The sequence below is a fragment of the Centroberyx gerrardi genome, chromosome 1, assembly GCF_048128805.1.
Source record: "Centroberyx gerrardi isolate f3 chromosome 1, fCenGer3.hap1.cur.20231027, whole genome shotgun sequence".
In the NCBI taxonomy this organism is placed as follows: Eukaryota; Metazoa; Chordata; class Actinopteri; order Beryciformes; family Berycidae; genus Centroberyx; species Centroberyx gerrardi.
The window spans coordinates 8,116,616-8,140,858 of record NC_135997.1 but is presented as its reverse complement, the minus strand read 5'-3'; the positions used below and the strand labels follow the sequence as shown (position 1 = coordinate 8,140,858).

The 24,243-nt window shown below is 41.3% G+C and overlaps 3 protein-coding genes across 3 annotated transcripts; 2 read left to right on the top strand and 1 right to left on the bottom strand.

Annotated features, from left to right (window-relative positions):
- The first annotated feature begins 497 nt into the window (after window positions 1-497).
- slc24a5 (solute carrier family 24 member 5) lies at window positions 498-6,351 on the top strand. The gene is made up of 9 exons (XM_071901513.2): window positions 498-660; window positions 1,098-1,277; window positions 2,082-2,165; window positions 2,413-2,516; window positions 2,688-2,788; window positions 3,302-3,585; window positions 4,269-4,475; window positions 5,444-5,545; window positions 6,029-6,351. The coding sequence occupies exons 1-9, from the start codon at window positions 498-500 to the stop codon at window positions 6,349-6,351; spliced, it is 1,548 nt and encodes a 515-aa protein (XP_071757614.1).
- Window positions 6,352-7,912: 1,561 nt separating this feature from the next.
- myef2 (myelin expression factor 2) lies at window positions 7,913-17,617 on the bottom strand. The gene is made up of 17 exons (XM_078284728.1): window positions 17,464-17,617; window positions 16,617-16,825; window positions 15,797-15,849; window positions 14,809-14,816; window positions 14,617-14,710; window positions 13,606-13,797; window positions 13,362-13,515; window positions 13,215-13,264; window positions 13,063-13,123; window positions 12,401-12,502; window positions 11,747-11,791; window positions 11,529-11,624; window positions 11,288-11,383; window positions 10,985-11,047; window positions 9,038-9,222; window positions 8,505-8,556; window positions 7,913-8,299 (listed from the first exon to the last, which is right to left on the bottom strand). The coding sequence occupies exons 1-17, from the start codon at window positions 17,571-17,573 to the stop codon at window positions 8,136-8,138; spliced, it is 1,734 nt and encodes a 577-aa protein (XP_078140854.1). The 5' UTR covers window positions 17,574-17,617; the 3' UTR covers window positions 7,913-8,135.
- A 5,962-nt stretch (window positions 17,618-23,579) lies between these two features.
- On the top strand, window positions 23,580-23,825 carry ctxn2 (cortexin 2). The gene has a single exon (XM_071901515.1). The coding sequence runs from the start codon at window positions 23,580-23,582 to the stop codon at window positions 23,823-23,825; it is 246 nt and encodes an 81-aa protein (XP_071757616.1).
- The last annotated feature ends 418 nt before the right edge of the window (window positions 23,826-24,243 follow it).

The window sequence follows — 24,243 nt, the reverse complement described above, 5'->3', positions numbered from 1 at the left end:
TCACAGCCACAGTAGTATAAAAAAAATCCATTATATTTTCAGAAAAGCAGTAATTTAAGCTCGTAAAAGACCCCATCCATGGGGGTCTATAGTTTGATAGCATATGCTTACTAAGATACATACAGATTTATGTCATAAATATATGTGTCACTAGAAAAAGGTGTGTAAACTCTATTCCACAAATAAAAAGGTGGTTGAACTGTGTTTCTGAGGGTTTATCCTGCACTACATCCCTGAACGCACCTCAGGCTGGAGTCTGTTCAAGTCGACTGGAATGATTGCAACTCGTGATCCCCCATTCGTGGTGGCGCAGACCTTAAAAGATGCCTGCTCCCCCCAATAAGCTCTCTTTTGCAGCTTGTAGTCGTAGTGTAGTGGTAGATGCAGCATTTACCAGGAGCTTAAAACCCACACTCAATGTTTGGCAGGCTCGTTACAGTATAGAAACAGTCTCATGACTCCTTGGAACAACTCCTAATTTCAACATTTTAACTCAAATGGCCATGAGTGAGGTTGCAGTTCTGCGCAAAAAGAAGAGAAAAGATTTTATACCTTATTTTCTAGGGTTGGTATTAACTTTGTATTGTACAGTTCATCTTGTATCATTCACTGCAAAGGCAACACAGGAAACCCACTCTGCCAGGGTGCGTCGGGCTCTTGGTAAGATAACATTAATGTGTGTGTGATGCTCAACAGTGAGTTTCTAGTGACTTTATCTTACTTATGGTATTTTTTGATCCCATACAATAATGCTACAGGTCTTTTGTAGTATATTTTTTACCTAGGCTATAGTATCTTTTAATTCCTCGCTTTGATATTGTATATAGCATCCTTGTTTGTATTATCATTCTAAAAAATATAGGAATGCTATAGCTCATTTTTCTGTGGATGTTATTCTGTTACAAAGTGTGAGTAATCAATTATGCCTCAGCAACTGTGACAGTGTTTGCTCTGCTAATCCTCATGTCTTATTGGCGTGAAATACCGTGTAATTACCATAAAGAGTTCAAACAATATTGATGTTGTACTTCAGCAACAGGCTGCTTATTTGGGCTGACAGACTTCGCCACTTATCAGCTGCGCTCCTGCTGTTTCAGAGAATGAGACGGAGTGCATCTCACCGCAGTCCTCCGAGTTTCCTGAAGGCTTCTTCACCGTGCAGGAGAGGAAGGATGGAGGGCTGGTCATCTATTTCATGATCATTTTCTACATGCTTTTGGCTGTTTCAATAGTTTGTGATGATTACTTTCTGCCGTCCCTGGAAGTTATCAGTGAGCGTAAGTAGCCTAAAATATGAAATATCAGCATGGTGTGTGTGGGTTTGGGTGTGAGTGTATGTGTTGTGGCATCATTGTGCAAACCTATCCTTGCATACCCCTAATGAAAAATCACAGCTTAGCATAGCATTCCTATAATATTCCTATGGAGATTTATATTGTGTGTGGTTCTCACTAGTGAGTTTATAGTGACCTTATTGTGCTTTATGATGTTTTTATTTCTTATGGCACCTCTATAATATTCCTATAATATTATAGTCATTAAAGGAACTTATAGTTTTGATGTGATATTTGTATAGTTTGTATAGTATCCTTCTAACAAATACTATAGGATTACTATAGCTTTTTTCACAAGGGATGTTATATTGAGATGTGGAAAGGTTATGCTACTCAATTACAGTTTTGAATCAATAATACTTTATGTTGAGTATTTTTATTTGAGGTTACTCAATATTTTAAAAGAATTTCCTACTTTTTATTCAGCTACATTTATCAAAGATTTACCACCAACCCCTTTGGCTTAACCCATAAGGGTTATGCTTTGTAGACAGAACTCCAGAATACTTAAATATGAGGACATTATATTGATTGTGTACTGTTGACTTTCCATGCATAAGCACATTTAGTTGTAAATAATTAATATGATAGCATTTTTAATTTCAGGGTAACTTTCTCTCATGTGTTTCTACTTTTATTTAAGGAGAGGATGTGTGTAATGTCACTGGTTATACTTATGTTATACTCAACTAATATACTTCTGTAGTGACTTTTTGTTGGTTCTTGTGTTTCTTGTGTCCCCCCCAGGTCTGGGACTCTCTCAGGATGTAGCCGGAGCCACGTTTATGGCGGCTGGGAGCTCTGCACCTGAACTGGTCACAGCCTTTCTGGGTAATCATGCATTAGTATATTCATTACAATGAGCAATGATGATGAACTATGATGGTGGCAGCATCATCATCATCACTGTCACTGCCTCCACCCCCCAACCAGAAGAGACTGACACCTTTAATTTCATGAAGTTTTTCCTTTCAGCACCTTGTTAGTGTTTGCCTGTGTGTTTTTTCCTCATCCTCCTCCTCACATTGTCACTGTTGCTGCCATCAGAGCTCAGATGTGTTGTGTGTGTGTGTGTTAGGTGTGTTTGTGACAAAGGGAGACATTGGGGTCAGCACCATAGTGGGATCAGCAGTCTACAACCTCCTAGGAATCTGCGCTGCATGTGGACTCCTGACCTCCGCGGTACGTACTGACACACACACACACACTATTCTGCGAGAGATTACCCAACTAACAACTGCCCACACATAACAACGGCCACTTTAGTAGGTCAAAGCGGAAGGATCATTGTGTACATTGCACTCTATGAGCTGTAAGCCATAAAACTGTTTTTTTCTGTGTTTCCTCTATCAGGCGACCCGTCTCACCTGCTGGCCTCTGTTCAGGGACTGCCTGGCATATGGAATCAGTGTCTCCGCTGTTATTGCCATTATCGCTGATAACAGAGTGTACTGGTGAGTGTGTGTGTGTGTATTTGTGGGCACTGACCGCACATGGGGATATGCTTACATGACCTCTTTCCTCAACACTACTTCTGAGCCAGCTGTAAAAGACAAAGTCGGCTGCAGCTGTTTATTGTGTGTCTTGACTGTGGGAACGGAACAAAAACTAGAACACTGTAAACAAAACACAGTGTGACTCAGCGCAATATTTGGCTCATAAATCATATCTTAATTGCACAGACTAAATGCTTCCTCACCCACAGTGTTTATGGAATATTTCTGCATCCTCCTGATTCCTTTGGTCATAGCGCAATAACACACTCTATTATCTTCAACTAGAGTAAACCGCTTTATCTGTATTATGATAACGATAAAAATGTGTATGATAAAAATATATATGATAAAGAAAAATAATCAAAAGCAACTTGATACGTTATTTTTTGTCATTTTGAATTTAAAAGAATAACAAAAAATCAGACACACATCACTTGTTGACAACATCTACACGGGATGTTTGGTTCGCAGGTATGACGCTGCCTGCCTGCTGCTGGTGTACGGCGTCTACATCGTGGTTCTGTGTTTTGACCTCCGCATCAGTGAGTTTGTCCTGAGGAAGCTGAGCCCCTGCTGCACCTGTCTGGGTAAAGGCTCCGGGGAGCGGGCCGAGACGCAGCCTCTGATGGGCTGGAACGACGACACCAGTCTGAGGGTCCACAGTCGCTCCAGGACAGACAGCGGCATCTTCCAGGACGACTCGGGTTACTCCCACCTCTCTCTCAGCCTGCATGGCCTCAATGAGATTCCTGAAGGTAGATGGCGGCACTAGCAAGGGTGGAAGTAACTAATTACATTTACTCATGTTACTGTAATTGAGTAGCTTTTTTGTGTACTTTTCTGAGTATTTTTTTAAAGACAGTAGTTTTACTTTTACTTAAGTACTGTAATTTTGTGGCTCTCCATAAGCAACAGAAACTGTACCATCGTAAATTGGTCCAGATTGTGGAGCCATTCACAGTGAAGGTCAGTCAGCAAAGAAGAGAAATCTGGCTTTACTGTGTTTGTGCACTTTATTTTGTAATTTCCAAATACAATCAATTTTTCCAATTGATTGTTTGAACTCTGTCCTCTTGTCCTTTTAGAATTGCATGGGAAAGATCACATCTAACAATGTTCTCTTTTCTAAAAAGTAACTTTTACTCTGAGTCCATTTTACATTAGCTGCCTGTTACTTTTACTTAAGAAGATTTTTACACCAGTACTTTTACTTGTACTTAAGTAAAATGTCAGCAAAGGAACTACTTCTACTTGAGTAGGACATTCTAGTACTCTTTCCCCCACTGGACACTGCAGCTCTCCAGCATTCAGGACATGATGTAGTGCAATGTGTCCAGCTGGGGATTCTCTGCTTGCTTGTTTGGCCTCTATGACCCCTGACGATGTGATATGCACCCACACATAACCTGCTTGTCTTGTCTGCCTGTCTGTGTCCTAGAGCATAAAAGTGTGTTTGCCGTGCCGGAGAGCGACCTGAAGCGGATCTTCTGGGTCCTCTCTCTGCCAGTCATCCTCCTGCTTTTCCTGACCATCCCCGACTGCAGGAGGAGGTTCTGGAAGCGGTGGTTCATGATAACCTTCCTCATGTCCGCTGTCTGGATCTCAGCGTTCACATACATTCTGGTGTGGATGGTCACCATTGTTGGTAAAAGCATCATTTTAACTAAGCATTCTGACGTGTATTATTTTGATGAATTAATTTGCGTTAAGAAAATCAGAAAATGTGTACTTTATTTTTAGCACTGTTTCAACATTTAACTCAAAAATTGTATCATTACTGTTTTATCCCTAATTGAATTGTCTTTAGGTGTAAGTCAGCCTGTCACTCACCAGGTTATGGAACGTTTGTGTCTTATGAGTGTTTCAAACTTGTGAGAAAAATGAGTAGAATCACATGTTGGTCTGCTGGCTAATTCCTGAGATGCCATTGTCCCAGAGAGTTAGGCGTGTGTGTGTGTGTATCCAGCCTATCCAGCCGGTGCAGGATTAGGGCCCGCTTCACCCCCGAGGTAACACAGTCATGTGAGCTGTGAGTGTACATACAGAACAGCCCACAGGCACAGGTCCAAAGACAGATTTCCTCCCCATCCGCATCAGAGAAGGAAACTATAAAACTGACCTAAGATCAGACTGAAAGGGCAGCTTTATCATGTGACGGGTGGTAGACCTACTGCAGTATAATGAGATTATTATCCCGTAGTCGTCAGATAGGCTCACATGGAAAAACAAGGAGGGAGTTGGGAGTCTTATGAAAGGGCAGGCACGGGACAGAGCAGGTACAGCTAAGTCCCAGAGGCCTTTGGGAGAAAATGGTCAACAGCAGCATTTGTGTTTGAGCATGTGTTTCCCTGCAGCCTTGGTCTGTAGTAACATCAGCAATGTCAGACTGAAGCTGCAGAGAATTCCTGGATAGGTGCAGCACAGAGGCACGAGCATAGGGGTTCATTGTAAGTCGCGGGTCAGTAGTTAATAGTAGATAACTTACACTAAGGGTTTTTTTTCCCCAACGGTAATTTGTTCATGACCCTATAACTATAGTCACGATCAGTTGCTCCCTGACTCTGCTGTTTCTGGATGAATCTGATTTTGTGTCTGTACTATATGTGTATACAGGAGAGACCCTTGGCATCCCTGATACAGTGATGGGACTGACTCTGCTGGCTGCTGGAACCAGTATACCTGACACCATAGCCAGTGTGATGGTGGCCAGAGAAGGTAACATCAATTTCATCATTTAATCAGCGGCAGTACAAAACAGCAACTCGTGGCTAGGGCAGTTGGTGACCAGCCAAACTGTAAACGATTGCCAAAATCAATTTTACTGTTTGATCTGGTCTTTCATCTGACTGCAGTTTCATGAATGCTCAGTAAAGTGCCAACCAGAGATATCAACAAATCTTATTTGGGGATTTTTCTAACCGTTACCTATGTAGGTTGGCTGAGCAACCTTCATCTTTATAAGCAACACTCGGATTCATCCTCACAACTACATTCACATCTGGTAGCTGCCCAGTACATTAGTCTTCTACCAGTGGGCACTGAGCCGTTGGGGCCCCATCTGTCTTGTTCAAAGGCACCAATGCAATATCTATTGATTACTTATTCGCTTCCCCTTCTCAGATTTGGGATTTGAATTTAAATACCCCAAAATCTGACCATGTGTAACAGTTAGTAAACTTACTGTTGTCTGTTCATCAGGTAAAGCTGACATGGCCATGTCCAACATTGTGGGCTCCAATGTGTTTGACATGCTGTGTCTGGGCCTGCCTTGGTTCATTAAGACTGCCTTTGTGGACACCGACAACCCCGTCGAGGTCAACAGCACCGGACTGGTCTTCATCTCCTCCACCCTCCTCCTTTCCATCGTCTTCCTTTTCGTAGCCGTTCATGTGAATGGATGGAAGCTGGACTGGAAGTTGGGAATTGTTTCGCTCATCTGCTACATCCTCTTTGCCACTCTGTCCATCCTATATGAGCTGGGGGTTATTGGGAATAACCCCATTAGACTGTGCAGTGACTGAGATCTGAGCCTCCCGGGACCTGAGCCATATTTACTGAAAAGGACTAGAACAATAGTCCGTCCAAAAAAACAGGGTCAAACCAAAAGAATCTTCAAATTATATGGAAGCACATTCGGCCACTCACATATTCAAAAGATACAGTGGAAGAAGTGTGCTGGTCACATCTCTTAAAGAGGATGGTCTTTATTAGTAATATATTTTACTGTAAGTGGAAAAAAGTGCCCAAGATCATTCTCTTGTGTGAGACTCTCAAGATCCAGACCAGGACGTTTATTTATCACAAAATGAAGACTCTCATCCAGTTTTGAAATGTCTTGTCTCACTCAAGGCCCCCTATATACACTGAACAAAAATATAAACGCAACACTTTTGGTTTTGCTCCCATTTTTCATAGGTTGAAATAAAAGATCTAAGACTTTTTCTATGCACACCAGATACACACCAGATACTGACTGGTTTTCAAAAAATGCATATCTGTAGCCCTAGTCATGTGAGATCCATAGTTCAGTGCCTAATAAATGTCTTTTTTCAAGATAAAACTGCACATTTTAGAGTGGCCATTTATTGTGACCAGCCCAAGGCACACCTGTGCAATAATCATGCTGTTTAATCAGCATCTTGATATGCCACACCTGTCAGGTGGATGGATTATCTTGGCAAAGGAGAAGTGCTCACTAACACGGATTTAAACAAATTTGTGAACAAAATTTGAAATAAGCCTTCTGTGTGCATAGAAAAAGTCTTAGATCTTTTATTTCAACTCATGAAAAATGGGAGCAAAAACAAAAGTGTTGCGTTTATATTTTTGTTCAGCGTAATTCAGTGCTTTGAAATAAAAGAAAATGGCAGCATGTACATTTGAAGGAGCTGCATAAGAAAATAGAAAACGGGCTTTGGCTGCTGAGTGTGAATGAACCCAGAACAACTGACCAATCAAACTCAGGAAATAAAGGTGCCAACTGAACTCACGTGGCCTTGTCTTTTATTCCAAATGGGTGGGTGAGTGAAAACAAAAGAGGAGGCATCATCTAATTCTGATAAGCTTTTATGAGCAGGCCCTTATTGCCCGCAAGGAAGAAGGTGGAAGGAGCCATAAATAGCAACAAAAAAAAAACCACTAAAACTTTCCACTTGTCTTCTATTGCCTAACTGGTAAAAATAGAATTACGCAAGTTTTTATCAAGGTTGTTTACACCTGACCCTGCAAAGTTTATGTGGACATCATAGGTATTTTAGCACTGAGATCTGTAACGATGCCAGTTGAATCAAATATGGAAACCCTTGACTTGGACAAAAGCTTTTGCTGAAATAAAATTACAATTGATCATGAAGGTAGGGAAATTCATATAGCTTCATGTGAAAAGGGTTAGAGACCATTACCTGATAATTCCCTGCTGCCTTCATGAGCAATAAGGAGTTTCACACTTCAAGAGGTCATTTTATGTAGTGCAATGAGAAGCAATCATGTTTAACAGAACTACACCTCAGGTTCAGCTAAACACACACTGGGATGATGAACACCTTGAAGACTTTGATCTCAGTAGATTTTACAACCACCAGGTTTAAAAATTAAAAAAGTTTATTTGTTCAATTAACTGCCCCACAAATTAAAAAGGGTTTACAAAACAGATGAAAAAAAAAAAAAATCTTAATATATAAACAAAAGTTTGTGAAACAGTGGACATAATGGAGATATGGAATAACTGTGTTTTTAAAACAAAACAAAAGCTCATTGGCGAGAGGGTTGAATGTGGACGTGTGTTAGTGTGACTTCTACGAAAGCTCTAGGCGTTACGATCTATACGGACATCCACCTCTCGGCCGTTGATCTTGGTTCCATTCATCATCCTACAGGCCTGCTCGGCACTCTCTGGAGAGTCGAACCTCACCGTCCCACAGCCCTTTGACTTCCCATTCTCCATCTTGATCTCTGCAAACATTACCTGGCCTGCAATACACAGACAGGAATGAGTTAACTGTTTCAAATGCTGACACCACAATGTTTCACAGTGCAGATAAATCCAAAACCTGATATTATATTGGGATCCTTGTTCGTATATGATCCATGTGTCAATGTCAGAAGGAAATAAGTTAATGTTTGAGTTGTGCAAATGCATCAGCAATAAAGATTAGATTCATATTTAAGGACGTACCGCAGTGACTGAACTTCTCTTTCAGCTTTTGCCAAGTAAGATCATATGACAGCTGCAACACAAACGAAGAAACTGCATCAACATATTATACCTGAGGCTGGGAGAGATCAACACAGCATAGGATAAATAAGATGAGTACACCAATAAAGCATATACAAATGGATTATTAAAGCAGAAGGACTAGGAAGAGTGGGAAAATTATCTCACAACTTTCAAATCCTACTGTTAAGTACAGCACCAGGTAATTAATCTAAACAAACCAATCCTAGAATTAATTAGTCATTTACAGTATCATTACCATTTACATTTAAATTTAATGCATGGCAAGAGTATGAGTTCTTGCCTATCAGGACCTCAATTAATGCGAGAGTATCAACACAAAGAGAAAATACTATATTAATCAACTGAAATATATATTAAATCAGTTGGGGAAGTCTCAGAAGTGGCTCTGTAACTGACCCTACTTGACAGCTTCCTTTTCACTATACTAGCAGAACCATCTGCAATGTACATATCTAACTTGCTGCACTTACATTTCGCACAAAGATCTGACAGCCCCCCTTGGACCCAGAGCCTCTGTCGGACATGCCTCCGCCCATGTGGGAACCTCCCCCTCCTCCATAGCCTCCAAAGCCGCGGTTCATCTCCATTCCTGCCATGCCCATACGGTCAAAGCTGGAGCCCATACGGTCCATCGACATATTGCCCATTCCGCCACCTGCAATGGACACACACAAACACACACACACTTATTAAGTGAGCATCTGAGACGAGGAACCCCTCTGCTGTGTTCTTAGACGCTGCAGTATATGGAGGATACAGCACTGTCCTAGCCCTGCACAGGCTGGCTGCACAGTTATAAGGACAGGGATTTCAAGATCATACCAGCGATTCAGTTTCTCCTAATACCATCATAATTGCCTTGCATAATAAATGGATACGTTTTACCATTTCAGCACATTTACACATTGATACCATAACATCAAGTTTCACAGTCTTGTGCTTAACCCCGCAACTCCCATTTCCTCCAATTAAGTTGAAAAGTGTCATTAAAGTGCATCTAAACACTGTCAAAAGTCTCTGATTTGTCCCTGCCTTGGTATTCCATCAACGCAAAGCTTTAGTTGTCATGAAAGTCCAACATGGCCGGCTACATTGTTTGTACAGGGAGTGCAGACTTGGAACCACCTTACGTGTCCAAGTCCATTAAATGCAAGCTACGATTTTCTCAACCCTCAATGCATATTTATGTTCAGGCTTTTTGACTTAACAGAATAAAGCGCAGCACATTAATTTGTACGCCTACCTCCCAGTCATGAATATTTACAAGAATACAATTAGACTAAGGAAAGTAATTCTTATAGGCGCTATAATATTATGTAGACCAAGCAGACCTAGGTCACGTATCCACCTACAACGCTCAACTCGGTAATCTAGCCTCTCACATTCTGATCATGCCTTCGGAAATAATAAAAAATGACTATCAGCATTATGGTCCATTTTCTCTATCGTCCAAATTTAGTTTTCTGAAAGTCTCCATGCAAATTTTCTACACAATAGCGCTCACATTATCGTCACAATGACAGATAACTTACTTTGGAGACACTGGGAGCTATGAGAAGTCTATTTCAATTAAAAGTTTCTGACAAAGCAAAGGATGGAACTAATGTTGGGGCAGATGGAAAGTCATTGCTAGTCACTGAAAATGGGCAAAATCTCAATGTTTTTCTTTAATAGAGCAAGGAGAATGGAGGGCAAGCCTCCAGCATTATGCAAGACCAGCCTAAATAAGGACTATTTTAGTTATTCATACTATAGCTGTGGAATGACACTTATTTTGTTAAATTACACATGTTATGAGATGAATGATTTAGGTGAGATTACACATGGAGAGGTAAACTGAAGCAGCAGGGGCAAAAAAAATAAATAAATCATTTAAAAAGAGACAAAACACTATTTGGATACACATTTGTCCCATGCTTGTTGATTCATATTAGCAATACGAATATTTTTTAGATATTTTTAAATAATAGTAAATAATTGTGATGTGATACTTCGATAAATTCCTTGTTTGCCACCCCCCCCCTCCACAGGGAAGTCCGAACATGTTTTCGCTCAGCGACACCTCAGCAGGGCCAGTGCTTGCACACACAGGGGCTTGAACCCAGGTCCTCTAGCTGAAGGGCCGTCTCTCTAACTACGAGGCCACCCCGTCACCCAGCATCCATTTTATATTTCATTTAACCTGTCATGATAGTAGTCATTTCTTCTTTTACATGTCTGGTTGTATTAGCTGTCAACAGAAGGTAATATTGTAAGGGTTATTACCTTTTGAATGCCAACTGCCATAAAGAGACTAGTAGCATAGTTGGCTGTAGCTCACAAGTACCCCTTCTGTATCTATAAGTGAGGGTAAATTGACGAGCTGAGATAGAGGATCCATGGAGAAAAGAAAATGAAGGATGGAATATCTGACGTACCTAATCCAGTCCCCATGTGTCCCATGCCAGAACTGCCCATGCCTCCTCCAAAACTTCCACCTCCTCATAAGGGAGAGAATGCAAGCCGGCGCACATTAGATTACACCATAATATACAACAGCATCACAACAGCATGCAAACACAACAGTCAGCCCACAAAAAGAACAGCACACAAACAACCCCAAAACCCCTTCTCAGCTCAAAGCCAAACTACAGACAAGACCTTGCTTAGCCTCTGCTGTCTGGTGGTTCAGTATGGATGTAGTTCAGGGTTGTTTGAAGTCAGAATGTCACTGTACTTACCCATTCCTCCAAATGAGTCCCCAAATCCTCGATTCATCGGCATGTCACTGCGGCCAAAGTCCCGATCCATTCCACCCATCCCTGACCGGTACATATCTAAACACAGAGGAAAAAATACAAGTAAACTTTACAAAACGCTGAAGTTTCCAAAGACACACAGAGGTGCATGTTAAGATTTATAATGTTAGAGGAAGTCACTGAATCACATCTCTGCACACTTGGAGCGAGCATACTCCCGTACCTCCCATCCTGCCAATGGGCGCCATGTCTCTCCCTCCATAGCCACCCATGTTGCCCATGCTGTCCATGCCCCCGAAGCTCCCTCCACCGCTCATACCTATCAAAGGCAGCACAAAGTTTCACCAGCGCTCTCCCATTCCCTCCACAGAAAGGAGAGGATAGTCCCACCAGTCCAATAATTCACACAGAGACAGCAATGAAAGCTAGTGAAAACCTTACCTCCTCCAAGTCTGTTCATTCCACCGTAACCTGGAACATCCATACCTAAGGCAGAGAACCAGCAAGTCAGTCAAAGCCGTGTCAATGGGTACGTATCTATGGATAGCTAACTTTTGGGAGCAGTGTCAGCCAGTTCCTAAAACCTAGCAGTTTGGTAAAGCCCAGAATTTTAGTTTTTAGCAACTCTACTTTTCTTATCTCTATAACCCACATTCAGACTGCTGCAGGGTCACTGGATGAGCCAAGTAAGTATGGCTGCCAAGAGCTGATGGTTTAATGGTTTACACATTAACTGAGTATGTTTGTTTGCTTTGCATTAAGTATTAAGAGAATGCTGCTCAAAGTTGTTGATGTTGTTGATGAATGCTGTGTTGTGGTGTGAATGTGTTGACCATCTAGTTCTGTCCGATTCAATGATTGTTGTTTAGACTTATCAGGAATGATACAATTATATTTACAAAAAAGAATAATCAAATGAAGAATGCAAAACTATACAAAATTATACTAAACCTCTTCAATTAGCATTTACACATCTTGTCCTGTTCACAATGTCATTATCGAGGCTCGTCACAAACGCTGGCATATGTATGTTGTATGTTGTGTAGTGTAGTATGTGGGAGCGTTTCCCACCTAGAGACTACAGAGCTGACTGACCTCCAGGCCCCATAGAGCCCATGCCTCCTCCTCCACTCAGACGGTTGGCATTAATAGGCTGCCCTCCTGGTCCTAGTCCCATCCCAATACCCCCTAGACCCCCTACACACAAAACAAACAATAAAAAAAAAAAGGACAGTTTAATTGTAGCACTTATGCATAAATGTATGAATACATTATGCATCAAGGAGAATATAGATAGCAACAGAATTACAGATCCTCCATAGGAATCCACTAGAAAAATGTTTTTGTGCTCTCTCAATAAATGTTTGTAACTTTTATGGTTACAAACATTAATGGTTTCTAAAGTTCTTAAGTAGGCTACTCTACTTCCTATTCCACTGCCATGGCAATAACCATTTCTTTTCTCAGGCCTGTTCTGGAAGACATTGTTTTTCAACAAGCCTGAGTGGAATCCTATTCAAGTGGTGACCTGACATGCCATGATTTATTACAGTAAGAGAAAAAAGGTAATTGTGGGTATAGAATACAGCTTCATCAGTCAGCATTTAGAGGTATAACTATAACTAGTCATTTGGTATGAGCACGGCATCTTTACTGTTTGTCAGCATGTGGCAAGTTCTCCGAACCTGTAAACCTGTCAGAACTGATAGACATGAATTTGGTTTTAACAACTGACAGAGGGACTACAGTTTACTTACTCGGTAACTGAGGTGCTTTTTCTGCTTGACGGAAATCATCAGGTGGAAGAGATTTCTCATCCTATAAAACAACACAACATAAATGTAAAAACACATTTTAACATGCTCTGTACAACTTCAGTAGAGTGATAAGATAACCAATGATAACATACCATTTTAACATGCATTTGTCTGTCAAACAGCATCTGTCCATTGAACATGGCTGAGTCCAGAGTCAAGGAGAAGGTTGCTATAAAACTGGAAAGGACTGCTGTGTGCATGTGTGTGTTTCTGTTTTGATACTGGATTCTGTAGGATACATATGGCCTGTACAGCCTCCAGTGGCTGCTCAAAAGTGACCGTTCCCATTCCTCTGCTCTTGCCGTCCTTATCCTCCTTTACATCGGCCCGTTTCACCACACCTGCCATGCTAAACACCTCCTTTAACTTCTTCCAGCCCACCTTGAAATCCAGCTGCAAAACAACAATAGAACACAGCGATTTGTAATGATCATGTACAATCATTTTTAGCCAGATTTGGAGACTGTACTACTGTGTCCTCACATTGGCCACAAACACGGTGGTGCCCAGTCGTCCACCCTGCAGCGAGTTGATGACCTCAGGTGGGATGTTGGGGTTGTTGGCAATGGAGGGTGGCAGGTTCATCCCGCCTGGCCCCCCTTCCTGTCCTCGACCTCCCTGGTGTATTCCTCCCATGCGCTGCAGCACGCGCCGCGCATGTTCCCCATCAGGGTCCTTGTGTAAGAAAAAAATATTACAATTTATCTCTAATCCAAGATAATATAGCAAGAACATTTTCATTTCCATCTTGTCACTATGATACTACCAATATGATGCAGTCAAATATTTATCCAATTGCTCTACGGCTGCACAATTAACCCTAGATAATTGTATATTGCAATTTTCTGTTTCCACGATTAATAATTGAGTTATTCTGCAATATTAAATGTTTATTATATTTTCAATTCACTGAAAGTTCAGTACAGTGTGGTAAAAGTGTGGTACATTAAGCGCTTCCATAATGCGTGACCAGTCACAACCTTTGAATGCACGTGCACCCAAATGTGACCAAAACAAAAGTTTAGGTGGAGAAGCATGCAGCTCCGGTGGGAAAGAAAGAGAGAAACCATCAGAGACCATCTTTGGAAAAACGCAGCGGCAAGCAACGTGGAAAAGAATGGATCGGCCCAATGTCAGAGAGAAAAATTCTTCTCCCGAGTCTGAATGTGAAAAACGTTATTTTAGTTCCTAAATGGATCTTTGTCTGTTATTTGGAGATACTCTGGTTTTAAACAAGATGGCGACAAACAAGGCAAAGTTTGCTTTATATAATAAGCGTAAGACAGCAAGAGTGAAAATTTTACTTTCTAGCTGCTGCTATTTTGAGAAATACTACACTGAAAAAAGTGAAAAAGTGAAAATATATGTTGGAAAAGTGCAATATAATAATTGTGTTTCCTGAAACTGAAACAAATAATCCTGATTGATAATCATGAAGCAAAAAATAATTGGGATTATCATTTTTATGCCATAATTGCCCTAAATCGTTCCTACCTCCTTGATGTTGAGTGGCCGTCCGCTCAGGTCATGCTTGTTCATAGTTTCTATTGCCTTCTTCACAAACTCTTCATCTTTGAACTCCACCACACTGGAGAGGCAGAGACAACAGAGACATCACATGAGGCCATGCAAATTTGAGATAAAAAAAAAAAAATCTAAATTAGAGAATATGATGCAGTTTCTTACCCACAACCCTAACCAAGGAGAATTATGGAGTTCAGGTAGCACATACATCCAGAGTGGAGGGAGTAAACAAAACACCGTTACAATCAAAACAAAGCACATGAACATTATAAACTTAATTTATCAACATGCTTCTAGTATTTTCTATACTGCATGTTGGCCAAATATTTGGTTGCCAGCTTGAACCAGCAGGCTTTTGTTAGTGATCAAGTGTGTTTTAAACTTATGATTTAAAGCCCAATAAGTGCATATTCTTGTCATTATCCAAAGCACAACACTGTTGCTAGTTTACAATTTTGGTCTTTAAAAAATGACAGTAGGGCTAGAAAAAGGTTTGGGATAACCCGTGTCACACAAACACACCTATGCACTGTGATTTAACTTAAACTTGGTTAAAACATTTGAATGGTGTGCACTGAAATGAAATATGAAGGTAGAAAATTAGAAATGCATTAGTAGATTCATATAATACCTAGTTTGGTATAACCAGTTTTACCATGACAATAAAGCAAAACAGTGTATAGTATGCCTATATGGCATGTTTTCTTTAAGTTAAATATCGAAAAATCTACAATATCTTACAGAAGTGTTTTGTTCCTTTGAAGAGAGAGTTGTGCTATATAAAAGAATTGTAATGTAAGATTTTGAGACAGTCAGGGTCAATAAATAAGACAAATCACGCAATCCACATTTCCCTTTGGAAAATGGCCAAACAGACAAACTTTGACACCAATTGAAATGACAACAACAAAAACAAAGGTGTACTCTTAGATGAGTTCGTTAGGCTACTTTTCCAGAATCAACGAGACATCTCCCTTTCAAATGAAAATCAATCATTAGCCATCTATCAGGCTCTAAACACAACCTATCTCCAGTTCAGTAACATATCGTAGACAGACCCAAAGGATCAGTACCTAAAAGAGCACTTGATGATAAAGAGACTGCTGAGGGCATTTAAAACCTCGTGCAGCAAGTTGACCACATCACTTACCCTTGACTTTCCTTCAGCATCCTTAAAGAGCTCCACGTATGTAACCTCACCAACTACATGAGACATACAAAGGAAAAATACCAAGAGAACAAAGGGATTTAAGTCACCAAGTCTTCACGTCGCCGTTGGCCTTGGCAATGCCGCTACAGATGGAGATGTCCCATTAATGATCAACAGTCAGCCCAGACCAACATCCCACCAGACAACACCATGCCTTTCTGGGCAGTGACTGAGACACCCACAGGCCAAGGCCAGAGAGAAACACAGCTACATTCAACCTGGGAAATTCAAAAGACTTCAATATTGATCAGTTGGTCAACAAGATTCCATTGATGGCAGTTGAGAGTTTTGAAACTGTCCTCTCACCTTTCAAAAGGCTTATTAAAACCCCATAGTTCAGAAGGTAGAGCATAACAATAGTTTCATTTATAGAATTAAGGTTCACCTTACAACAGATGCAACAAAATCATACAACAGTCAATACTACTACTGGTTTGAGGTTACATTTAGGAGCTGACAATACCATAAAACAAGTTCTCAAAATAACTAAGCTCATCTTCCTTTTCTCACAGACATATCAGTCCAAACTAAATTGGTGTCCAACCAAGAGTTAAGTAAAACTCCAGTAAGCTAATATCGCACTATGCTGGTTCCCTACCATCTGCACTAAGGGCATCCAGAGAAAGGTAAGAACATCTAATTGACTACTACTATAAGCAGGGTGATCCATCTGGTAACAAAGGAAGAGAGGTCAAGAACTTCTGATCAGCTGAAGAGACAGAGAGGGGGAAAGCATCGCCCTAACATCCTGAGAAATTACCTTTCTCGCGCATTAGATCTTTAATAGCCTGCCACTTCATATCATAGGGGATGTTGCTGATGAACACCCGGTTCCTGTGAGCACCCTTCTTGTCTCCCGCACCACCATGTTTGTCTTTGTAGGGATGGTAGCGGTTTCCTCTTCTGCTCCCAGAGGACTTCTCTTTAGGTTCAGGCTTTTCTTTGGGTGCCTGGGTTTCTTCAGCTTCTCTACAAAACGTATTAAGCAGTAAGTCAGAGTATAGCCTAACTCAAAACCACAATCACTAACCGCAGTTATATTAACGGGCATTTCAAACTGTGATGGGGCAAAGAGAATAGTCATTCATTCATTGGTTGATAGTGTAGCATAACGTAGCCATATGCAGCTAACGTTACCTCAGCACAACTCACGAATGTAAACATTACTGCAGACTGATGAGCTGAGCGGGGTTTAGCAGGAACGCTAATGTTGGCTGTAGCGGTATCATCATGTGAGCTGAATCCGGCATATTTGACTAAGTCAACTGACATATGTTTAACTCGCTGGCTTTGGACTCGGTATTGTTAGCTAACGTTAGCTACCAAGCTAGCAAAACAAACTGAGATTCACACCCACTACAGGTGCGCTATTGCACTGTACCACCTAGCCTAAATGTGACATAATTTTGAGACTCTACACATAAAATAGCCTTCGGGCGCCATGTTAACTAGCTAACATCTATTACACAAGGCACTGTAGGCCTAACCTTAACGTTACAATGCTTCTTCGCTAACATTAGCTAGCTTAGCTACACAGGACTCCATCTTAGCTAACGTTAGCTAACCGCTGCACAGACGGGATGGATCAATAAAACATTTTCAGTTACGTTTTCACGCCATTGGTGGTGTCTTGAGATGATTCCTCGGTTTCAACCGGGATGTGCACAGCGGTTTCCTCTTGCTTTAGGTCATCATCAAGAGTTATAACATCTGCCATGTTGAGGTTTGTTTGCCTCACACAACGCAAGATGCCCCTGTCGCTACGCAGTTCAAAATGTGCAGCGGCGATTTTTGCCTCCAACGCGAGACTTGGAATGTGTTGCTAGGCAGCCTATGCACAAAATACAGAGGGGGCCTTGGTCAATAGAATAGAATAGAATAGAATATGGGAGGGAGGGGCGAAGAGGAGAGGAATGCAGAGATAAAGTGTGAATATTTTATGCCCACAAATCAAGAGATTGCACAGATTTCTCCGTGGTTGGCAAACATGGATTGAGGAGTCAGCAATTAAATTCCCTGCTGAGCATGCAGACCATGTGGGTGGGATGAGGTGTGCGTGCGTGCGTGAGCGTTCGGGAGGGGAGGGGGGGGTGGACAGATAAAATGCAAAACTATAGCCATGGGAAGAAACAAATACCTTCTAATAGATATGGTACATACATGCCTGGTCTCTGATCGCCCACCTGTGCTACATCACTCCAGTCCAGACCGAAACAAGGCCAAGCCCTGTGCAAGACCTAAAGCAGTTCTGATCCAAGTACAAGACCAAGGCCAGATCATGTCAATTATTTTCCAAGATCCATGAATGCTGTCTTTTAAAACTCCTATTTTAATGATATAGTTGTACATTTGTTTTCTAATTGGAATGAGTGTAATTCAGTAATAATACCTATAGTATAGCACTGTATATATTCAAAGCAGCACACCAGCAGTGTCAGAAGAAAAATGTTTGCCATATTGATTATCGTATAAAGCCAAGCCAATTCATCATTCCTGAAACTATTGATTGGTACACCATTACTCTAATGGGAGAGTAATTTCATTTTCTTGATACAATATATTCTGTAACATTTGTACAGAATCTGCACAGTAGGTCTAGTACTGTGGGACAGCAAGCAGCAAAAACATAGGCAATCTGAATTGGACTTCCACAGAAAGTCGACAACCTAGAGTAGCCTAGTGTGTACTCCTACAGAGATCTTTGTCCATCTCTTACACGTTCAAATTTTTGAGGTATGAGGCCAAGACCATGATTTTTTTGTCCTGAGGCCAAGACTGGACAGAAGTGCAGCGCTGACATTTAGACACCTACACACATTACATCTTGGAGCAGCCAAGAAAAACAATACAGTCTTGTAGTCTGCTATTGGGAAGCAAGCAGCTCCACCGGGGCAGTTGCTGAAGTGCCTTGCTTAAGGGCACATAAATGGTATTTGTTTGGAGAGGAGAGAGTGCCTCTCTTGTGTGACTTCCCCTATGTAAACAGACTCTATAGCCTGTTTCAAAATTGTGCTTTTTTCATACGTCATCTTTCTATATATTTTGAGGAAAAATGCACAGTCATCACTGTCAGCCAAGCCAGTTTCTATCTCGCTAATCCCTTTCACAACCAGTTCACACTACAGACACATGATGCAGACAGTGTTTTATCTGTGTCAGTAATTAAGGCCTATCTACCAGGGCGCTTCTCTGACCCAGATGCTTGCTATATTATCTAAAAATGAGTCCTATAAAGAAATGCATTGACATTTTGAATTTTGGTTGGTTAAATCTCTGCATTCATTGAAAATAAGGAGAAATGTTAGCCATAAGCGTACTAGAACGCAACAATTACAACAATTAGTGCAACATATGTGCAATCTGCATGTGTGCGTTTAATTTTGACCTCATTCAGAAACTGGCCTCATTGCTGAGTCAGGTGTGATGAAGGGGTGGATTGCAAACACACTGGATTGCTAACCATCAGATTGACCTACAATATAGCAGCAGAATTAACCTTGAACATACATGTATTACTCTATAAATGAAACACCAAGTCAGTAAACTGATAATACATTTCCTTTGCAAGTTAATTGTTTGAAGTAGTATACATCCCACCTAGGAATGCTGCACAATCCATATAGTGTTGGATGCCAAGAGTGCTGAAAAATGATAATGGCTTCACTAAAGAAGAATAAGTGCAAATGTTCTGCATTTTTGTCATTTTGGATCATATAGTGCATTTAGGAGCTGCAGGTAGAAATGTAAACTGGAAGGTGACTCCTAATGTCACAATATTTGAGTAGCAGAGAGAAAAAATTAAGGAATCCCGCCGCATTTGCAGATAAAACTGTAATAATGATGTCTCAGCACAGTCCGGGTAGAAACTGCAGGCTAGGTCTCTGTGGACCTGATTCCTCCTGGAGTCAATAGTTATTACAACAGAGTTCTCTGTAATGGCTCCCTTGGAAACAGTCCAGGCTAAAATGTTATCCAATTTATCATGAGAAACATTAGGGTGTCTTTGCAAAAACCTAACGAAGACATTGCCATCCTCCTGTGGCTCAGACTGACAGAGGTTTAACAGAGGTTTTACTGGGTTGCTTTGTAGTCAACCCATAACTTATCATAATTTTCACCTAAAAAGTTGATTATATACCTCCTCTTAAACTTAACACTATCCTGAACCTCCCTGGAGTCCTTATGCGTAACTCTAACCTCAATTAGAGATGCAAAAACAGAGGTTTTGTGGTCATCTTTGAAGAAATAGCAATTTTTGACTTTTGGCTTTACCAGACAGCTAAAAACCCTGTTACTGGACGGCCCCATTACTAGAATAAGACTCACATGTACTGTATGATGTGATGTGCCTGTTCACAAGCCAGTCTGTCCCATCACCATCACCTTGGCACCATTATAGCATATTGTTAATTAAAGTGTTTATTATAGATAATCAAATCCTCTCAATGGGATTGAAATGTGCTATGCTTGTCTTTTAACAGTGGAAATTAAACTTACAATGGATCCTGTAAATTTAATTAATTTGTGGACCCCAGGAGGATTAGCAATTGCTGCAGTCAGTCTAATGGGGGAATCCTAATAGGTGGAATCCTAAGTATTTTAAATCCTTGGTATTTCACTGCATCTTTCTTTGTACCTTGTCCTACAGATTGTATTATCACACCATAAAACACGGCGTGGTGTTGAGTCCATTAGCATTAAAGGGGATACTGTAAGAATAGTCAGTTAATAGAGTCATCGTTTTACACTTCTCAGTATCAGTATCAGTGCTGCTGACCGGTTGTCTGACTGAGATAAAGTCTGGTAATCTTTACCCTAATGTCCTATGGACAGTATTTTAATGTCCTTTATGCAACAGGTTCAGAGCTTCTCAGCTGTTCCTGTGCCGGAGCCAAAAGAGCCTAAAGCACATCAGCATACTAACGACTGCATAAAAGCTTGTTCTGAGTGGCGACAAATATCATGGAGGCAATCAAAAAAATGTAATTGCTGTAATTTAAGTCAATCAAGTTGTGTTCATTTTCATCAATATTCATAAGAAAAGACTGAGAAATCCTCAAGGACACTTGAGAGGGTTTACTCTGCAACAGCAAATTCACTCTTATGGATACATTATGCATCATACTATTCATACTAACTGGACACATCACTGAAGACCATAGACTTTATTGTACTGTGAGCCCATAGTTTCACATTTTAATCTTGTCTGTTTGATTGAATTGAATGCAATTACAATTGTCATCTCCTAATCTATTTTGCCAGGATCGTCATTGAAATAAAACAATTTTTTTTCTGTGCTTAAGAGTAGGAGCTACCTCCAATTTAAACTCAAATGCTTTGACAAATAGAGTGGAGGAGGTGCTCTCCTATCTGACTCCAGCTAAACCTGCCCAACGATAACACCACATCTAAACTAGAAAATCCTACTGACCCAAGCAAAAACGCCAAAAAGGCAATGCAGTGGTTTAAAACCTTGAGAGTAAATGTGAGGAATGTAATCAATCACCTCCTGTTGTTTTTTTAGACTGATCTTGTACTAGTTATATAGCCAAAAAAGAAAAACAAAGCTTCATTTACTTCCTAAACCATGAGTTATTGCTCTCATAAAGAGCGTTTCACCCGCTGAGTGCCGTCTTACCAAGAATGGCCATCTCCCTCATGGAATGATGGCCCACTAAGCATATCCTAAGATCCGAGTCACTGCACCAATGTGACAAAAACTACATTTCTGATATGAATTTGCACTGCATAACTGACGTAACAGATGGCTAGAGGCTACACTGCTGCATTCTGGTATCAGTTGACCTGCTGTTTGTTTTCCTATGTAATACTGTGTTTCATTCACTGGGGTCTCTTTAAGTGCCAGTCTCTTCTCCCTCATCATGTCCAGGGGGCTTGCAATCATAAGCCTTTGAGCAGAGGGGCTAATTCAATTTGACCAGAGCAAGCTGCACCAATTAAAAACACATCATCAAACCAAGCTTTGAGGATATTGCTTTGCTGTACCAAAAATACCTTTGCGGCAGCATTTACTGGTCAGGATCAGCGAGAGGCAGCATTTCTCCTGCTGGCTAAGCCATGGTATTCCTGTCACATTTTAGGGGAGTCATTTTGAGAAAAGCCAAATAAACCAGGGGAGGGGAGGAGAAGGAGAAGAAAAAGAAGAGGCAGATTGCTTGTTTATACTGCTGCATCCATCCTGGCGTTGCTGAGCGGGAATGTTGTGAATGACTGAGGCAGCAGACCAGCTGAGTGAGACTAACAAGTGGTTGCCATGCAGCAGGAGCAAGCGTGCGTGCTTCTGGAGGGAGAGATAGAGAAACAGAATGATAATGAGTAGGAGGCAGCAAGTAAGGGAGCATGAGGAGAGGAGCTGATTCTCTGAGAAGAGACACATATCACAGCCTGATCCCACCTCTATCTGTGCCGCTTCTCTTTCTCTCTGTTTCCCTCTGTGTCTCTATGTTTTTGCTTTGATGAGAGGTTAGCCTCGTGTATCCAATATGAGAACAATGGATGGATCGATGGATATGTGTTTGTGGGCTCAAATGAAGAGGAGTTGTTCACGAGAAACAGCAGCAACAGGTCTGTGAGGATGGAACGATAATGACGGTGAGACGCCTGCTTTTCTTTTCTTCCTTACACAACCACACCACAGAACCTCTCAATGCAGTCTCTCTCTTTCAGCCTACCTCCCTTCCTCTCTCTCTCTCTCTCTCTCTCTCTCTCACACACACACACACACACACACACATACATGCATGCTTGTGCAGAGTGTCTTTCTCTCTTACTCAACATTCTACTTCCTTCTCCTTTCTCTGTCTTTCCCCATTCTCTCGTTTTTAATCCCCTGTCCCTATATATACCCTCCCTCTCCCATCTAGCCCCCTCCCCTCCCTTGACTTGAGCCACCTGCTGCTTATGCTCATAAAAGATTTGGGAGAAAGAAATAAGGAAGCTTTCTGGTTGTGTGACCACATCATTTCTGTCATTATGTTTTCTCAATCTCCACCGTTTTCTTGTCTAATGGAATTACACTGTCTGGCAGGCATCAGCTCGCACGCAACAGGTAGAGAGCCTTTTCTTCTTAACCAAACATGCATAACGTCACAGCTTCTTGAGATGTGGTGTTTTGACGTTAAAACCTTTTCTCATGTTTAACAGTGGGCTATGCAGCGCGACTCACTGCAATTCTGATTTGATTTACAGGAATGTAGCCATGGTTTTGTGTAGTATTGTTGCACTGATGTCCTTTTGATGTTGTGACTGAGCCCGTTTTTATGCAGCCTCTCTCACTCTTCTGTTCATGTTTGCTTTTTGTAATTTTCTGTGGAATTCCCAGAGGGGACGAGTGAGAGAGAGAGAGAGAGAGAGAGAGAGATTGAAGTCTCGGGACATCTGTTTGATACCACATTCAAGAGCTATTTATAGATACCTGTAACCATTTATGTTTCATGGTCAGCTCATTTCACATCGTTTAATTTGTAATTCCTATATTTACACTATCATATTGCCACCCTTATTTCCTACAGCATACGCAGTGTACGAGCATTTAGGCTGAATATTGAAATTGGATGATTAAATGGTAGTGATTTCTTCTCTGCACAAAAACAAAGCACTAATCTCAAGCCATTATATAATCTCTTACCAGGTAGCATGCAGGCTTATAAGTGCCTGACCCTATCAGAGGAGAGATGAGGCGTCTAGATGTTGGTTTGCCATCATGTGTAGCGTCCACTACAACCACTCCCTTGCTGCCATGAGCGGGAACGACATGATGGCGCACTCTCTGACTCTGGAGCAGAAGACGGCGTTTGCCTTCGTGGGGATGCTGCTGGTGTTCCTGGGGCTGCTGATTGTCAGGTGTTTCAGGATCCTGCTGGACCCCTACAGCAGTATGCCTTCCTCCAACTGGGCTGATGGCATTGAGGGGCTGGAGAAAGGGACGTTTGAGTACGCCCTCACTTAACACAGGGGGAACACACACGCATAGATGTTCTTATATACAGTACATATACAGAAATGCATTAACACACACTCACACGCATGCACATGCAAACACACACAAGCCACAGCCCCGCACAGCTACTGCACCTGACACCCAGACATCATTAAAACCTCTCTCTGTGATGGACCGAACTAAGAGACTGAAGCTGTGTATGTTGTTCAATGTGTGTGCACTGTTAGTTCAGAGCCAGTGTAGAGTCTATCTACATACTGTATGTGGCTGGTGTTGTGTGTGTCTGACCGAGTGTGAGACAGATGCTGTGTCCTTTTCTCTGCCCTTCTGCCAGTGGGTGTGCATTTCTACTCATCCATTTACATGGAAATGGCTGAAGCTCCCTTTAACCCATACCTAAAAGTTGAATGTCTCTAGATGATAACGT

Coding starts and splice junctions, on each gene's coding strand:
- ctxn2 (XM_071901515.1), top strand. CDS start 23,580: ATGTGTAGCGTCCACTACAACCACTCCCTTGCTGCCATGAGCGGGAAC.
- slc24a5 (XM_071901513.2), top strand. CDS start 498: ATGGCCATGAGTGAGGTTGCAGTTCTGCGCAAAAAGAAGAGAAAAGAT. Junction 1,278..2,081: donor CCTGGAAGTTATCAGTGAGC/GTAAGTAGCCTA, acceptor TGTCCCCCCCAG/GTCTGGGACTCTCTCAGGAT. Junction 2,789..3,301: donor GCTGATAACAGAGTGTACTG/GTGAGTGTGTGT, acceptor TTTGGTTCGCAG/GTATGACGCTGCCTGCCTGC.
- myef2 (XM_078284728.1), bottom strand. CDS start 17,573: ATGGCAGATGTTATAACTCTTGATGATGACCTAAAGCAAGAGGAAACC. Junction 11,792..12,400: donor GGGCTCTATGGGGCCTGGAG/GTCAGTCAGCTC, acceptor TCTCTGCCTTAG/GTATGGATGTTCCAGGTTAC. Junction 9,223..10,984: donor ACACATGGGGACTGGATTAG/GTACGTCAGATA, acceptor TGTCCATTGCAG/GTGGCGGAATGGGCAATATG.